At 35.2% G+C, this 17,317-nt stretch overlaps 1 protein-coding gene across 3 annotated transcripts in view; it reads right to left on the bottom strand.

Moving 5' to 3' along the window:
* The window catches only part of LOC137238065 (uncharacterized), a 115,211-nt gene that overhangs the window by 53,961 nt on the left and 43,933 nt on the right, over window positions 1-17,317 (bottom strand). Inside the window, exons 2-3 of one of the 3 annotated variants that reach the window (XM_067762640.1) lie at window positions 12,728-13,169; window positions 3,525-3,635 (exon numbers count right to left, since the gene is read on the bottom strand). In XM_067762640.1, the coding sequence (XP_067618741.1) occupies window positions 3,525-3,635; window positions 12,728-13,120 (504 nt within the window). In that variant the 5' untranslated portion in view covers window positions 13,121-13,169. Of the gene's footprint in view, window positions 1-3,524; window positions 3,645-12,727; window positions 13,170-17,317 lie in introns of all 3 variants that reach the window. The other 2 variants (XM_067762638.1, XM_067762639.1) reach the window with 2 other exon arrangements.

Genomic DNA, 17,317 nt, shown 5'->3' with positions numbered 1-17,317 from the left:
GGGAGTGGTGGTAGTTGTATATGTGAAGGCGTTTTCCAGATATCGACCAAAATGTGGACCAGGGTGACCCAGAACATCATCTGTTGGATACCGCTAATTTATTTATATATGTAATACCTGCCAAGATTTCAGGGGTTCTTTATTTCGCCCTGCAAAACTTTTTCATTTTCTTCTACTTAATATGGTAGGTTCACACCCATTTTACCAAGTTTTTTTCTAAAGTTATATTTCGCGTAAATAAACCAATCCAATTACCATGTTTCATCCCTCTTTTCGTATTTGGTATAGAATTATGGAATTTTTTGCATTTTTCGTAATTTTCGATATCGAAAATGTGGGCATGGTCATAGTCGGATTTCGTTCATTTTTTATACGAAGATAAAGTGAGTTCAGAAAGTACGTGAACTAAGTTCAGTAAATTATGTCGATTGTTGCTCAAATTATCATGTTATCGGCCATGCGGAAGGACAGACGGAAGACTGTGTATAAAAACTGGGCGTGGCTTCAAACCGATTTCGCCCTTTTTCACAGAAAACAGTTAACGTCATAATATCTATGCCCCTACCAAATTTCAAAAGGATTGGTAAATTTTTGTTCGACTTATGGCATTAAAAGTATCATAGACAAATAAAATGAAAAAGGGCGGAGCCACGCCCATTTTCAAATTTTCTTTTATTTTTGTATTTTGATGCACCGTATCATTACTGGAGTTGAATGTTGACATAATTTACTTATATACTGTAAAGATATTAAATTTTTTGTTAAAATTTTACTTTAAAAAAAATTTTTTTTAAAAGTCGGCTTGGTCCTTCTCCGATTTTGCTAATTTTTATTTAGCGTACATATAGTAATAAGGGTAACGTTCCTGCCAAATTTCATCATGATATCTTCAACGACTGCCAAATTACAGCTTGCAAAATTTTTAAATTACCTTCTTTTAAAAGTGGGCGGTGCCACGCCCATTGTCCAAAATTTTACTAGTTTTCTATTCTGTACCATAAGTTCAACCCATCTACCAAGTTTCATCGTTTTAGCTTTCTTTGGTAATGAATTATCGCACTTTTTCGATTTTCGAAATTTTCGATATCGAAAAAGTGGGCGTGGTTATGGTCCGATTTTGTTCATTTTAAATAGCGATCTGAGATGAGTGCTCAGGAACCCACATACCAAATTTCATCAATTTACCTCAAAATTTACTCAAGTTATCGTGTTAACGGACGGACGGACGGACGGACATGGCTCAATCAAATTTTTTTTCAATCCTGATTATTTTGATATATGGAAGTCTATATCTATCTCGATTCCTTTATACCTGTACAACCAACCGTTATCCAATCAAACTTATTATACTCTGTGAGCTCTGCTCACCTGAGTATAAAAAAATGGTTGTAGCGGTGAACTTTCCTGAGTGAGTCAAATTGACCCAAAGCACTAAGCGTGTGCTTTTCCTAACGTAATAGGAGGGTTACGCGAAATTTCCTACCAAAAAAATTTGACACTCTCAGTAAATGTTTGTGGTATTGTAAAGGTCTACAAGTAGGATATGTAGCAGCACGCACATACAGAGCCACGCTCATCTGATAAAATGCTTGTTCATGTTCGTTTTTTTTGTGGGTGCTATTTGGCACTGTTGTACTTCTTATGTCCAAGAAAAGTGTAGTAGCTGCTAACGAAAACCGCATAAAATTTTTATCGTAAAATTACAAAGAAATATCCTTACTTACTTTCAAACGAGCACTTAATTTCATCTCTCTTTAAAATCCATATGTTTTTGACAATTTTAATTAAAAAATTGTGATAATTTATTACCGGGGACGATTGCTAAAACACGACCAAAACCGTCGGCGGAGGGATTAATAGACGCGTTTTTGCTTCGCTTCCAATAATTCGAATACTTTTTGCCTTTGGACTATTGATAATAGGACAAAACGCATCTTTTCATTTCTCCTTCCACATTTTTGGACAGGTTATTGCAGTAGACCTCGGTTTCAAACTGTTTTTCGCGGAGAACTTTTGAACGGGTAGAAAAACTTAGCACCCGTGTTTGTATTCTTAATGCTGGAATAACTATGCGTCCTCAGATACCCCAATTCAAGACTTTTGTGTAATTTTCTGTAGTACCCATAGAGGTGCACTACATTTTCATACTAAAATCGTTCAAAAGAATTTACCATCACAGCAACCCATATCTGATATTCCGCTCGGTTTTTTGTTTCCCTGTGTCGCTTTTCACGACAGCAACCCCGGTAATTTTGTCACTTCGTTCAGTGTCAAACGCAGGTTCCACTGAGTTCCACAACAGTTTGACATTGACTGAAGTGTCAAACTGCAGTGTGTTAGAAAGAGAGAGGAATTGTTTCCTTCTCATACATATCATACTTTTAAACCTGTACTATGATTTGTGGAGCGAACTCTCCGAACTGAATCTCCGTTTTAGCATCCGCTTTAAAAATTTCTTTTATTTCCAAAAGCTGTATTGAATATTTATTTTAGGTAGTTGCGAATGCTTTCCGACAAGACGCTGACGGCTGAACGGCATTTCGACCGTAATTTATATGTGAGCGTATATGTATGGATGGAGAGTCAACGAACATAAGTAAACAACAGTGCAGGTTGCAACTTTTGCAAAACCAAACTTAATTTAGGAACCTGTCTATATGTTTATGTACGAGTGTGCCCTTGTTAGTGCCCATTTGCCAACTCACTCTCAATTTTTTGTTTCATTTGTTGTTTAACGATAGCTGTTCATATTTACTCAGGAAAGGCATGCCAATTTAGTACAGCAAAGCTTCGTGTGTTTATGCTACGTTCGCATGTTTGTCTGCTGTGCACAAATAAAATTTTGAAGTGTGTACTTAGAATTGTTTTCAAATGTTTTTTTTTTTCGTTTCTAGCTTTTTTGGAGTTTTTTGTTCTTTTTCGGAAATTTTGTTTCAAAACAAACAGTAACAATTGCAGCGTGGTGCTATAGCAAAAGCTAATAGAAAGTTTATACTCATATGCTGCGCGACTATGATTAGTAATTGCAACGATGCGTACGTTACACACACACATGCAAACACACAAACATTTGGATGTATGCGCTCTCACACTTCAATGCCTAACCAATTGTTCGGACTGCAGTATGTTTGACTTGTTGGCTGCTGCGCCTCATTTCGCAACATTTTCCAAGAGTCAAACGCTTTAGCAACTTAAATTGGCCAACAATGAAGTTCATCCGCACATACATTTGTATATATTAGCAAATATGTTGGAGCTTTGCTATTAGCCAAACTCTGCATTTACAACGAACACACCAATTTGTATGCGTTGTATATACACACACACATAGATGTATATACAGATATATTTATGTATACATATATTGATTGCAAGCAAATATGCATTAACTTACCCCTTGCCATAAAGTTTGTCTATACATATATATGCATATATATGACAGCTATTATAAATATATGTATGTACATATGTAGTTACATATTAAACTGTTGTAAGCTCATCGATATGCAATGCATGCAACTTACCTCAAGGCAAACAGGACACTCCAATAATTGGGCAATGTGTTGGAGGCACGTGGCGAACTTCTGCAATGACTGCTGATTAATGCTGGAATTTTGCTGATGTTGATATGAACTCTGCTCGCGCTATCACAAGTTTACAAATATAACAACGAAAAGTTTTGAAGTCGTTACGTTGGCAAAGAAATAAAATGGAAAAGAAAAATTCAAAAAAAATAAAAGTTTTGTAAAATAAACGATTTCAATTATTGAGTATAAAATTAAAAGAATGAAATGATGCATAGAACTCTCTCCCTCAAATTGCAGCTAGTAGATACGAATTGATTTCATTGCTTTGGAACTTTTTTTTTCTAATATTATAACTACATTGGCATATAAAAACCAGCATGGGCTTGACTTTTGTAGTCATTGCAAGAGAAAAAAAATTGGAAGGCCTCTGCATTGAATCTGGATAATTTCGTTATTTAGAACAGTTGTTCATGATCTATATTTATATCTATACAATATTCATTTAGCTGGGTCGATTTATTAACCTGTATCGCGCCATCGATTTTTCGATAGGTTTTAGGCTCAGGAAAAAAAGTTCCACTAAGCATACCCAAAAAAATTATTTTCGAGCCTGCAAAATTTGAGTTTTTTGACTTTTTTTCTTTGATTTTTAAGGTTTTTTTCATGACCTACTTAAAAAAATTTCATTTGATTTTAAACTTTTCATGTATACCCTGTCCGACTCAAAATTGTCCGCTAAAAACTTTGGCGATAACAGTTTCTTGAAAAAACAAAAAAATTTTTTGGGTTTCGACGAGTGTTTTGGTGAAAAAAAATTTATTTTTTCGCCATTTTTTTAACGGTTTCTTTAGAAACGTGCAAAAGTGTTGCCGATGAAAACGAATTTGTCTCATAGCTCCTATCCCGCTTAAAATTATGCGATAAAAACGTTGGCATTAACAGTTTTTTTTTAAATTTTTTTTTTTTTGTTTTTGGGACTTGTTTTGGTCGAAATCGATTTTTTTCGTTTTCAAGGCTCCAAATCATTTTGTATGTATACGTTTCCGTTAGACCCACCAATAAGTACACCAAAATGATCAGGGGACGAGCCGAGTTGACTTAGCCACGTTCGTCTGTCCGTCCGTGCGTCCGTCTATCCGTCCGTCTGTCCGTATGTCTGTTTGTTTCAACGAAAACCTCAATTTTTGAGATATCTTGATGAAATTTGGTAAGCAGACATATTGTGTGGGGGGATTTGACATTTGTTGGAATCGACCGGATCGGACCACTATAGCATATACCTCCCATACAACCGATTGTTCAATAAGAGGGTTTTCACCATTTCTGCCCCAATTCTGCCTCACTTTAACAGCTAGCAACATCAAATTTTACCACAAGCTTACGCATTGGGCATAGATGGTTGTCTGAAAAAATCGTCTAAATCGGACTAAAAATCGATTTCGACAAAAATGATGAAAATCCTTTTACCTGAACAGTCGGTTGTATAGAATATATATTATAAATATGTCCGATCTTGACGTCCAAATTAACCCAGCTTAATATTCATACAGAAGCTGAAAGAAAATAAAATAAAATAAAATAAAGGGGTCGAAAGCCCAACTGGGCAGGGCACTTTACGCTGAATAACATAATGGGTAAGAACTGGGATTCAAGGGGTTGAATTTTCAGCGTCAGGCGAATACTGTTAAAAATAAGATGCATCATACACATATTTAACAGGCGACCCCAACTTACTGCTAGAGGATGGGGGACGTATGTCATAGAAAGGTTATCGTGGTCATATAAAGCCATTTCCAAAATGGTGGAGGTAGTAAACAGACAAATTACTTTTCTAATCCTAGATGAGGCATATTTTAAACACTAACTATTCCCAAAAAAGTAAGGGCGTCTAAGTTCCGGTGTAACCGAAATTCGATTTACGCTGCTGTTTTTTTACATATTGTGACGAATATTAGTGACACTAAGTGATACTCATATCACTAGTCTGATGCTAAGTAAATGAAGCCACAACAACAATAAAGCAGGCAGTCACTTGTATCTACATAAACGAATCAATCATTATGTCTACACAAATGTACGTACACGCAGCGGAGGGAGACGCACAAAGACATGCATATATCTTATCTGAGATGCTCCCAAAAGTAGGCAATCATCTTTGGAAGTATCACTCACTTATGCACGCGCATGGGCTATGCGAGAAGCTATAGCAATTGTGCATCTGTAGTTAAAAAAAAAAAAATCTGTAGTTATAGCTGAGAAATTTATAGCTGGTAGTAAATTCTGGAGATAGAAACGTGTAAAAGTATGCGAACGAGGAAATCACAGAGTATATAAGGTGGTAAAGCTGAGAATCGGAGTGAGATTGATTTAAGCAAGCTATCTGTCGAGAAGTAGAAAGGTTATTGTGAAGTACTTTAACAAAGGCCATTTATTGAATATTGGACTTATTTATTTAACAGTTTAGTGATTCCAACGTTAGTAGAAGGTTGCAAATAAGCGGAATTTCCCAAAATTCCTTACAATATTTATTTACAAATCCGTTTTAAGGAAACATACATTAAACTTTAAGCTTTCGTTACTTTTCAATATTATAGACTTTGGTAATATAACGGTTGATCGTAACCAGTGTTGCCAGGTTAGCTTTTTCGAGGGTAGATTTAGCCTTTTTTTTGCCTTTAGCCTCGAAATTTTGGGTTTAGCTTCGTGACTTTTTTCTAGCCTTTTTTACTCCGAATGTATTTTTAATAATTTCTAAAATAAAATAATTTCAATAGTTCCTGTGAACACCTAATACCTAATAATATGAGTTATCTACAAAAGATTAATTCTTTTTCTGCTGAAAATTCGTTGAAAGTTTCAAAGGCAGATGTATTTTCTTACTTTGAAAAAGAGAAGTATAGTTATTCTTCAGGTCAAATAGCATTAATAGAGCTGCAGTGGCGAAAACTTATAACAATACAATGGAAAAATGTACACTCCACCATGGAATTTTGGTCGGAAGTCCGAGAACATAAAAATGTATTAAACGAACCTCCTTTTTTAGAACTTGTCGAAATCATATTTAGTTTTTTAGTATTACCACTCAGTAACGCGGAAGTTGAAAAAATTTTTAGTGGCATGAAAATTCTGAAAACTAAATTAAGGAACAAACTAAAAATTAAAATGCTTAATGCGCTGTTTAGTATTAGATGCTCGTTAAAACGCTTATCTAAATGTTGTAAGGATTTTGAAATTACCGATGATCTCATATGGTAAATAGCCAAACTTTATACGCAGACTTAAGCTCTTCTGATTCTTCAAACGGGGAATATTTTATATATATAATTAGTTTGTAATATTTTTTTTATATATATACACTAGGGTGGGTCGATTTAAAAATCGCTCAGTGCTCTTTGAAAATCGTATTCTAGGGATCAAAATAAGAAACTTTGCCGAAGGAACCATACCTCTAAAACGAATTCTGATGTCCCCTCCTTTGGATCGAACTTCTAGGTAGGGGCAATTTCAATTCTACCTACTGTGTCTTGTGGTGGCTTAAAAAAAACAACACAAGCAATTTTACGATCTGCAATTGTGTCACAGTGATATCTTCATTTTTTAAAACGGTTGAATAAAAAATCCACAAAACTATGTTTACGACATGCAAGTGCATCACGGTGATGCCTTGGTTTTAAAAGGGGGTTGTAAAAGCGCTAATTTCTAATAATTTTTTTAAATTTCTTTTCTATTACTAAGTTAAATTAATTTTTTCATTTACATATGTTCTGACTTAATAAATTTCTAAAGAGAAAAATAAACTCCAAAAAGAAAAAACATAGGCATTTCAAAGTGGGATTTTTCAAAATTTGCCCATACGACCCAAAGGGGGGGAAATCGGAATTCGTTTTAGAGGCATGGTTCCTTCGCAAAGTTTCTTATTTTGATCCCTAGAATATGATTTTCACAGAGCAATGGGCGATTTTTTTGCCTCCCCACAAATCGACCCGGCCTAATATACACATATGCAATCATTTAAAGTAATTCCATGTGCTAGTCAAGGAAAATGTGCCTGATATGTTTTGAATAAAGAGGTTATGTTTATAAGTTTTTATTTACAAATGTGTAAACTAATATATAAAAAAAAATTTTATGAATTAACCAAAAAAATTTCTGGCCGTTTTTCAGCTTCTTTTTTTTTCTAAATTTAGCTTTTTCTAACCTTTTTTTTGCCAATCTTGTTTTTTCATCACCTGGCAACACTGATCGTAACGTAAACGAATCGAGATAAATATAGACTTCCATATATCAAAATGTTCGGGATGAAAACAAAAATGTATTTAGCCATATCCGTTCGGGCGTCCGAATGTCTGCCTCTGGACACGATAACTTGAGTAAATATTGCGATATCTTATTTAAATTTTGTATATGGGTTCCTTTGCACTCATTTCCCGTCGCTGTTTCAAATGAGCGAAATCGGATGATAACCAGCCCACTTTTTATATATATAAGATTTTGAAAAACACAAAAACCTGATAATGCGATAATTGATAGCTACATTTATAATGTTGAAATTTGATCTAGGCCATTTTACTAGTAATATTTCCTGTAATAAGGAAAGTATGTGTTCTCAATTTTTTTACTGTCCGGTAGTTTTTCTTCGTGTTATGGCACCCGAAACATAGAAAAGTGCCCGTCCTTAAACAGGGCGGTGCTACTCCATTTTCAAAAATTTGAATTTTTTTCCTATTTCTTGTTATAGTTTCACTTGGGGAAAGAAATATAATTGTTATTAAGCTATTTTTTGCAAAGATATAACTTAATTTATTCACCCACGACCGTTTTAAAAATCGTTTGTATAAAAGTGGGCGTGGTCCTTAACGGATTTCCTTAATTTTTCTTCAAAACATTTTTTATAGTAAAGAAAAATTCTCTGCTGAAATTTGTTTTGATGGGTGTAACGGGCTTTGATTTATGATTAATAATATTTGTAAAATTGGTTTTACCACAAGTGGGCGGTGCCACACCCATTTTCAAACTTTTTTTCAAATTTTTATCAAGAGTCTCAATATCAGTTCACACATCAATATTTAAACATTCTAGAAGTATTGTTTACTAAATAATCATGTTTTTTGTGTTTTCCAAAATGCTTAATATAAAAAAGTAGGCGTGGTTATCATTCGATTTCGTTCATTTAAAATAGCGATGGGAAATTAATGCCAAATAATCTATATATCGAATATAATAAGATATCTCAATATTTACTCAAGTTATCGTGATCATAGACAGACGGATGGACGGGCGGACGGACATGGCTAACCCAATTCCTTTTTTCATCCTGGACATTTTGATTTATGGAAGTCTATATTTATCTCCATTCGTTTATGCCGTTACTATCAACCGTTATGTTACCAAAGCTAATGTACTTTGTATGCAAAGCACGCTGTGTATAAAAAATGAAATACTCGCGCTTACGACAACCAATGCTAAAAGATAGTCTTCATGGAGCTACGTGCTCGATCATGTGCGGCTGTCAATAGTTTTCAAGTCATATACAAATATGTGTGTATACAAATCAAACTTGATTATTACACACACATAATATATGCAAGAATAGAAATTGACCTGTGAAAAAAAATCGCCGCTAGGTGGTGCATGGATCGAGATATTCACAAAAATCGTATTTGCGGCCCGATTTGGCTCATATTTGGAACACATAATACATGCAAGAATAGAAATCGGCCTGTGAAAAAAAATCGCCGCTAGGTGGCGCATGGATCGATATATTCACAAAAATCGTATTTGTGGTCCGATTTGGCTCATATTTGGAACACATAAAACATATAAGAATAGAAGGCGGTCTATGAAAAAAACAAAATCGACCCTAGGTGGCGCAAGGATCGAGATATTCACAAAAATCGTATTTGTGGTCCAATTGGGCTCATGCTTGGAACACATAATACATACAAGAATAGAAAGCGACCTATCAAAAAAATCGCCGCTAGGTGGCGCAAGGATCGAGATATTCACAAAAATCGTATTTGTGGTCCGATTTGATTTGGTCCGTATTTGGAACACATAATACATACATGAATAGAAAGCGACCTATGATACCCGATTTAGCTCATATTTGGAACAAATATTGCATACAGTCCGGTAGAAGTGACATCAAAATATTTTGGAGTTGGAGGAGGGACAAGCATACGTGGTGCAGAGTCGAGTAAAGTCTTTGGAAGGATTATGTATTGAGGACTTAGATTGTAACAAATTGTCAGGAAAGAGTCCGTGTAATAATGAGTCACTAAATGAACTAAATAGAATGAGAAATAATAGGCAATTAAATAAAGACTAAAAACTTGAAAATAAAATAATTAAAAAAAAAATGTTTAAGTTAAACGGTTTTATTGAAAACAATACTTACATGAAGTAATAATAATACGAAAAGCTAGAAAATAATTAGGTAGGTCCTAGGTACTAGTCATCACACTCCTTATAAATCTATGGCGTTGATCAGACAATTAAATAAAAGCGTTGGGCGAGTGAAATTTCTAAAAATGTTAGGCGTAGCATAACCTGATTAAGGTTCAGTTGGTTTTACTTATGACTATCAATAGAAATATGACGAATCCAACGCGTTTATTTAATTGTCTGATCAACGCCTTAAATTGATAAGGAGTGTGATGACTAGTACCTAGGACCTACCTAATTATTTTCTAGCTTTTCGTATTATTATTACTTCATGCAAGTATTGTTTTCAATAAAACCGTTTAACTTAAAATATTTTTTTAAATTATTTTATTTATAATAGGTTGGCCCATGGTCCACTTGCTTGTCAATAACGAAGCCCTTGAACCTAAACACAAGCAAGTCGCACCATATAGATATATGATTTTTTAGAATAGGTCAGAATCTAGTCCATTTCCCAGGCTCTCTCCCAAATATTAACTTGGTAGGAGGTACCCCTGTGCTCACCTTCAAGCTAATCGAACCATAAATTATATATTTTTTGAAAATTTCGGCTCATGGTGAATGAAAAGGAATAAATCAAAATAATATGTAAATACATCCGAGCACACAGAAGACAAATCTGCTAATATCTAACTCCGTTTGATCCTGATGCTTAGTAAAAACCAAAATGACTGACAACGAAAACTGCCTCAAGCTGACCCGCGGTCAGTTGGCGTCAAAGGAGTTTCCATAACGAGTGGCTCGAAGTCGATAAGGCAGTGACTGGCCGATAGAACTGGATTCGATTTTTTGGAGAATCGATTTTTTCGATTCGATTCTCAAAAAAAATTAATTTAAACGATTAAATCGAGCTGAAAATAGTTGATTGCTGCTCAGTTGTTTGCCAAGTTTGTACCGCTAAAAAGCTCCCCAGTTTCTTTATTAGAACCAAAGGGTTATTCATTGGTTCCTCCCATCGGAGTGAGATTGATAGTGTATTCGATACCTAAATATCATGCTTTCTGTTTTTTTTTCCACGTATTCCAATTTTGTGCGCAGACATTTCTTCAGTTAATTCCGCCTTCTCTGAAATGTTAGCTTATAAATCACAAGTAGAACAACGTTTGGCTATAACCCTCTCTTAATCTCTCATCATAGCTGCGGTATCGAGAATCGATGGCATGGCTCTTTTCAAGATAAAAGCATATCGATGAATTATAGTCACCTCCGTCAAACCAGCCGATAGGCCTTGTTATTGGAATTCATGAAAAGTTTCGGCAGAGCAAGCGTTCATATCGGCATCCGTTTTTGGAAACAGACGAAGCGAAAGTCCTCCGCCAAGAAGACTTGATCTCGCTTGGTACTCGCAGTTGGTATCATTTATGTTGAAGCCGCTATAGCTACGCTGACTTGCGCAACTCCAATTCCAAAAACTCCTAGGCGGAAAAGCGCCAATTTTTGGTGATGACAAAATTTCTTCATATTCTCCTTTTACTCAGACCCACCATCGTAATGGCTTAAAGTCATAGTTCATGGTTTTTAAAAAAGCCGACCTTTTGAAAAATTTAAACACTATTTTATTTGGTCTGTGAAATTACAACAAATTTATTTTCTGCATGTTTTTATCAATAAATATGAAATAGGAACAGTTGCTGAAATATGATCAAAACTTCGAAGGCCGCAAAAATCGAACGATTCTAAAAAGAAAGTCGATCCTTCATTTCTCATTTCATTTGAAGATCGATTGAATCGATTAAAAGTCGAATCGAAATCCAGGTCTACTTGCCAAAACCCACTCTAACATTTTGTGTTCATTTATTTCACAGTTTATTTCATTATTTCCCGTTTTTTCCACATGCTTTGGCATTATTTATTGATTGGACGCCTGTTGGCAAACGAAAATAAATTGCCAAAATGTTACCGAATGAAATTTTAATGTCAAATTTGCTATACCGTTTGGCAATAGCCGTTTTCACTTTTTAGTCAATGGAATTGTCAATTTGTAGTCAAAACGGGCGGCGAACACATTTGATGCAGTATTACAGGCCGTTTTCATTGATATTGCCAAGTTTGTGGTCAAACCTAGTGACCTAGTGAACACCAAGCATAACTAAGCTTGGGTGCTATTTCAAAAACTAATCCACTCAGCTACGAATAAGCCAGCCGATGTGAAGAAGTGAAATTCACAAAACATGTCCTAGTAAAAGTTCTCGTGTGAAAGTTTTTCTCTAATATAAATAATATTCCACTCAAATTAGGCATATTGGAATGCATATATGATGTATAATCATTTTTGATAGATTCAATACTCTGTCGCTAGAAACTTATTCATACAAAAACAAATTAAATAACTAATTACTTGCTTTATAAGAGTGATATTTGAAATTAATCTAAGTTAAAGAAAATCAGCGAAGCATTTTATACCGTTGAGGTAACACTATTGACCCAATTTGATTGCACGTGAATGCAATTTGTAAAGCAACAAAAAAAATATTTTTTCCTTCTAACACTTATATAACAACGAAGCGTACTGATGATGATTACACTAATTGAACAAGATTGCGTCATGAAGAAAAAAATATTATGCATCTACAAAAAATACCGAAACTAATGCATCGCGTGACATGCAAACTGCAACACGTTCGATACGTTTTCTAGGTTGCATCAACAGCAATTTATAACGCTTCGTTGCCTTTTAACGAGCAAGTATGTGTTTCAAAAAAAAAAAAACAACTTTAAATATCTAGCTTAATACATATATAAACTTCTCTACTCACCTTTCTTTTGTTTTTCGCCGGAATCGTTTCATCCACACTATCATTACTGTCTGTCGCATTATATTCTTCCTCATCTGCATCACCAACATCATCGGTTTCATCACTGCAACAACCATTCGCCTCAGTTTCATTACGCCAGATAACCACCGACACATCAGTGGCGCCACTTTGCCAATGTTCGCGCATTCTTGTTGCAATTTCCAAAATTCTCTTACCCAACACATCATTACCATTAAACTGTAGCACTGTATCGCCGATGCGCATACCTGCTTCTTCTGCGCTGGAACCCTCTTGTATGCCACTCACCCACGGATATGGATCCCAGGGTGCTCGACTCAAATGCAAACCGATTGTTCCGTTTGGACACGCATTTATTTTGCAGACTTTTAACATTTTGATGGGGCGTAAAGCTTTTGCGTTGGGATTATTTACTGCAAAAACAATAAGAGATTTGATTTATTGAGTATGAAAACGAATTTCTTTTTAAATTTATAAAAAATATTAGTCATAGTTTCTTTTGCTGGAAAAAAATGTAAGGCGCGATAAACTCCAAAGAGATTTGCGAGCTTCTCTTCCACTTTGAGTCATGCTTCTTATATTTTTTTCTACAGATTGGCGGGACAGGACCCACGTGTCTTATGATGAATCCAAATGGCATCTGCAAGGCAGATGAATTTTCTCTAAAAAGCTTTTCATTGCAGAAAAATATTCGAGTTATTGCCAAATCACTGGCGACGGGCGACCCCGCTAAGAAAAACTTTCTTCTAATGGAAAACACCATTTTATAAAATTTTGATGTTGATTTGCCCGGTGAGTGAAGCCACGATCTTCGGTTTGGTAGGCGGAGCACGCTATCACCACACCTCGTGTCTTCAAAAAAAAAGCCAACTTACTCCCAGCTCTTTGCACTTTGATCGACGTGCGCACAAGTTGGGATAGAGATCTAGTGATTATTCTGGGAACATGTTTCTTTAAGGAAACGGCTTCAACAGAGACTCTTAGATTTGCGATAAATGTTGACCGAGTGCATCAGTTTTCCATCAGAGGTAATCCCAACACTAAGAAGAATGCTATGTTGAAGCAAACGGCATGAAAAATGAATGCCTGTCGTGAAGAGTAACTCAAGAATAATGCATTGCAATAATTAAAATTAAGTTCATATATTTGTTTACTTAATCGTAATACGCTTGAAATTTCTTTTTATCAACATTTTAAAATTTAACAATTTTATATTTGATTTGCTGTAAACACTTTTGAACTTAACCCTTAAAGAGCTGATATTAATTTCAAGGTCACAAAATCACTTTAAATTCGCTTTCCCATTAAGCCCAAATGCAACAACAAAACTATTGGCATAAGCCATGTGTGTGTTTCATTGTAATCGAAATATGCCGCCAACCAAACCTTTGAGCCATTAATGCTTTCAATGGATGGCCACTTCACTTTCGATGGTGATAACGTGATCGCCCTGCAAATGATGTCATTTACAAAGATTTTAAAGTATGATATAACAGTAAACACAACTACATACATAAACCAACAGCGTGAAAAAAGCAATCAGCAGGTAGCAAAATTCAAATATACATACAACATGGGTGTAGACAGAGATGTGCCCGAAAAGGGGCCTCATTTAAAACGAAATATTTAGAAAAGTAAAACACAGATTTATGAATTCATACTAATATACATATATAGGTTTAGCTAAAGATAATCTTACCTAGTAAAGCAAAAAGAGTAGTTTTGATTTACCAAAACTAATTAGTTTCTCATAGCCGTGGAAAAATAGTAGCAGCTTTAATCGGGATTGGAAGAAATTGAATTCTTTCCAACTCTGTTTTATCCCAAATCACAATTTTTCATGACTCATGCTAAAACACTTGGGTCCTTTGACTAGATCATTGTTAAAATTTAGGCACAAGTTTCCAAACGTGTTGAAGTGCGATGAATCTCGTCGAAACAAAAAAAACGAGTGACAGACGTCTTTTTTTTCTAGATGTACGAAATTAGATCATGGCGGCCGCCGCCGTGTGATGGTAGCGTGCTCCGCCTACCACACCGAAGATCCTGGGTTCACGCCCGGGCAAAGTAATATCAAAATTTTAGAAACAAGTTTTTTAATTAGAAGAACATTTTTCTAAACGGGATCGCCCCTCGGCAGTGTTTGGCAAATAATTCGAGCGTACTTCTGCCATGAAAGCTCTCAATGAAAACTCATTCTTCTTGCAGAAGCCGTTCGGAGTCGGCATAAGACAAGTAAATCCCCTCCCGCTAATTTGTAGAAAAAACGAAAAGAAGCACGACGCAAATTGGAAGAGACGCTCGGCCTAAAATCTCTTCGGAGGTTACCGAGCGTTACATTTACTTGTTTTTAATAAATTAGATCATCATTGCACGAAACGAAAAGAAGCACGACGCAAATTGGAAGAGACGCTCGGCCTAAAATCTCTTCGGAGGTTACCGAGCGTTACATTTACTTGTTTTTAATAAATTAGATCATCATTGCACATTATCGAGATGGAGCTTTTTGCGCTATGAAAGCCTTTTGAGAGAGTATCCAATGTGGCGGTGCTTCCTGGCGACTAGTTATTTTAAGCAAGTAATAGAATGAGACACAGGATCAGACCACGACAGTATGTTCAAAAATTAGATATTTTGACTTTATTATATATTGCTTATTTACCTTAAATAATGACGAACTTTATTTCCAAGCAGCGACATTCGCAAATTTTTGAGACCGTATTATATAAAATAGTACACTACCTTTTTCTATCATTGCTGCAGCGGTCATAAATTTTGGGATACTGAGAGGCAACGAGAGATTGCATATGAATAAAACCCATAAAAAATCAGAAGGTTTGATTAGTCGTGTTGCTCTCTTTAAGCAGTCTGTGTCGCAGGCAACTTCTGAGATTTCTGAGAAATTCGTTTTCATTTTGTACTTGACTGAAGCTTGAATATTTATTGGAATAGAAGATATTTATCGCTTGAGTGAAAATGGGTTTCGAACCATTAAATTTAATAAAAAGTTGATTACTTTCAAAAATATTTCTCCTAATAATTTAAAGTAAAGAATAAAATTTGGATTAAGTGATTTTATTGATATTAGAGGAAATTGCAAAGTGTGCAAACGGCGATGGTTACTAGGACTTGTTTCTGAATTTTACTTCTTCATCGACTAGCTTCTCGGAAGATGAGTATTGAACTCGAATATCCAACATTCATACCAGTGTAAATGCAGGTGCCTTTAATCGCTCAGCCATATGAATGCCCCGCTGCTCGCTTTGCAATTGGTCTCTAAGTATTGCCTCGTAGTAATCATAGCCGTTTGTAAGCTTTGCAATTTTTCTTTAATATCAATAACAAAGTTTCACGTTTTTATGCTCAGCTGAGCAGAGCTCACAGAGTAGATATATTAAAATTGCTCGCATAACGGTACCCTGTAACGGCATAAACTAATCGAGATAGATATAGATTTCTATATATCAAAGTGATCTGGGCGAAAAAAGAAAGGCATTTAGCTATGTCCGTCCGTCCGTCCGTCCGCTGTCTGTTATCACAATAACTTGAGTAAATTTTGAGGAATCTTGATGAAATTTGGTATGTAAGTTCCTGGGCACTAATCTCAGATCGCTATTTAAAATGAACGAAATCGGACTATAACCACGCACACTTTTTTGATATCGAAAATTTCGAAAAACCAAAAAAGTGCGATAATTCATTACCAAAGACGGATAAAGCAATGAAACCTAGTAGGTTTCACACACAGAATAGAAAATTAGTAAAATTTTGGACAATGGTCGTAGCACCGCCTACTTTTAAAAGCTGTAATTTGGCAATTGTTGAAGATATAATGATGAATTTTAGCGGGAATGTTACTCCTATTACTATATGTGTTCTAAATAAAAATTAGCAAAAATTATTATTATTATTATTATTATTATTATATAAGCAAATTATGTCAACATTCTACTCCAGCAATGATACGGTGCAACAAAATACAAAAATAAAAGAAATTTTCAAAATGGGCGTGGCTCTGCCCTTTTTCATTTAATTTTTCTAGAATACTTTTAATGCCATAAGTCGAACAAAAATTTACCTATCATTGTGAAATTTGGTAAGGGTATAGCTTCTACGACGATAACTGTTTTCTGTAAAAATGGGCGAAAACGGTTGAAACCACGCCCAGTTTTTATACACAGTCGACGGTCTGTCCTTCCGCTCGGCCGTTAACATGATAACTTGACCAAAAATAGATAAATCTTTACTAAACTTAGTTCTCGTACTTACCTGAACTCACCTTATCATGGTATTAAAAATGGGACGAAATTCGACTGTAACCACGCCCACTTTTTTGATATCGAAAATTTCGAAAAATGAAAAAAAAATGCCATAATTCTATACCAAATACGAAAAAAGGGATGAGAAATGGTGGTTGGATTGGCTTTTTGACGCAAAATATAACTTAAGAAAAAAATTTTTAAATGGGTGTGACACCTGTCATATTAAGTAAAAGAAAATGAAAAAGTTCTTCATGGCGAAATCAAAAGCCCTTGGGATCAGGGCAGGATTACTCTTCGTAGTTCTACATAT

The sequence above is a fragment of the Eurosta solidaginis genome, chromosome 1 (genome assembly GCF_040869045.1).
Source record: "Eurosta solidaginis isolate ZX-2024a chromosome 1, ASM4086904v1, whole genome shotgun sequence".
In the NCBI taxonomy this organism is placed as follows: domain Eukaryota; kingdom Metazoa; phylum Arthropoda; class Insecta; order Diptera; family Tephritidae; genus Eurosta; species Eurosta solidaginis.
This window is presented reverse-complemented; position numbering and strand designations above follow the sequence as displayed.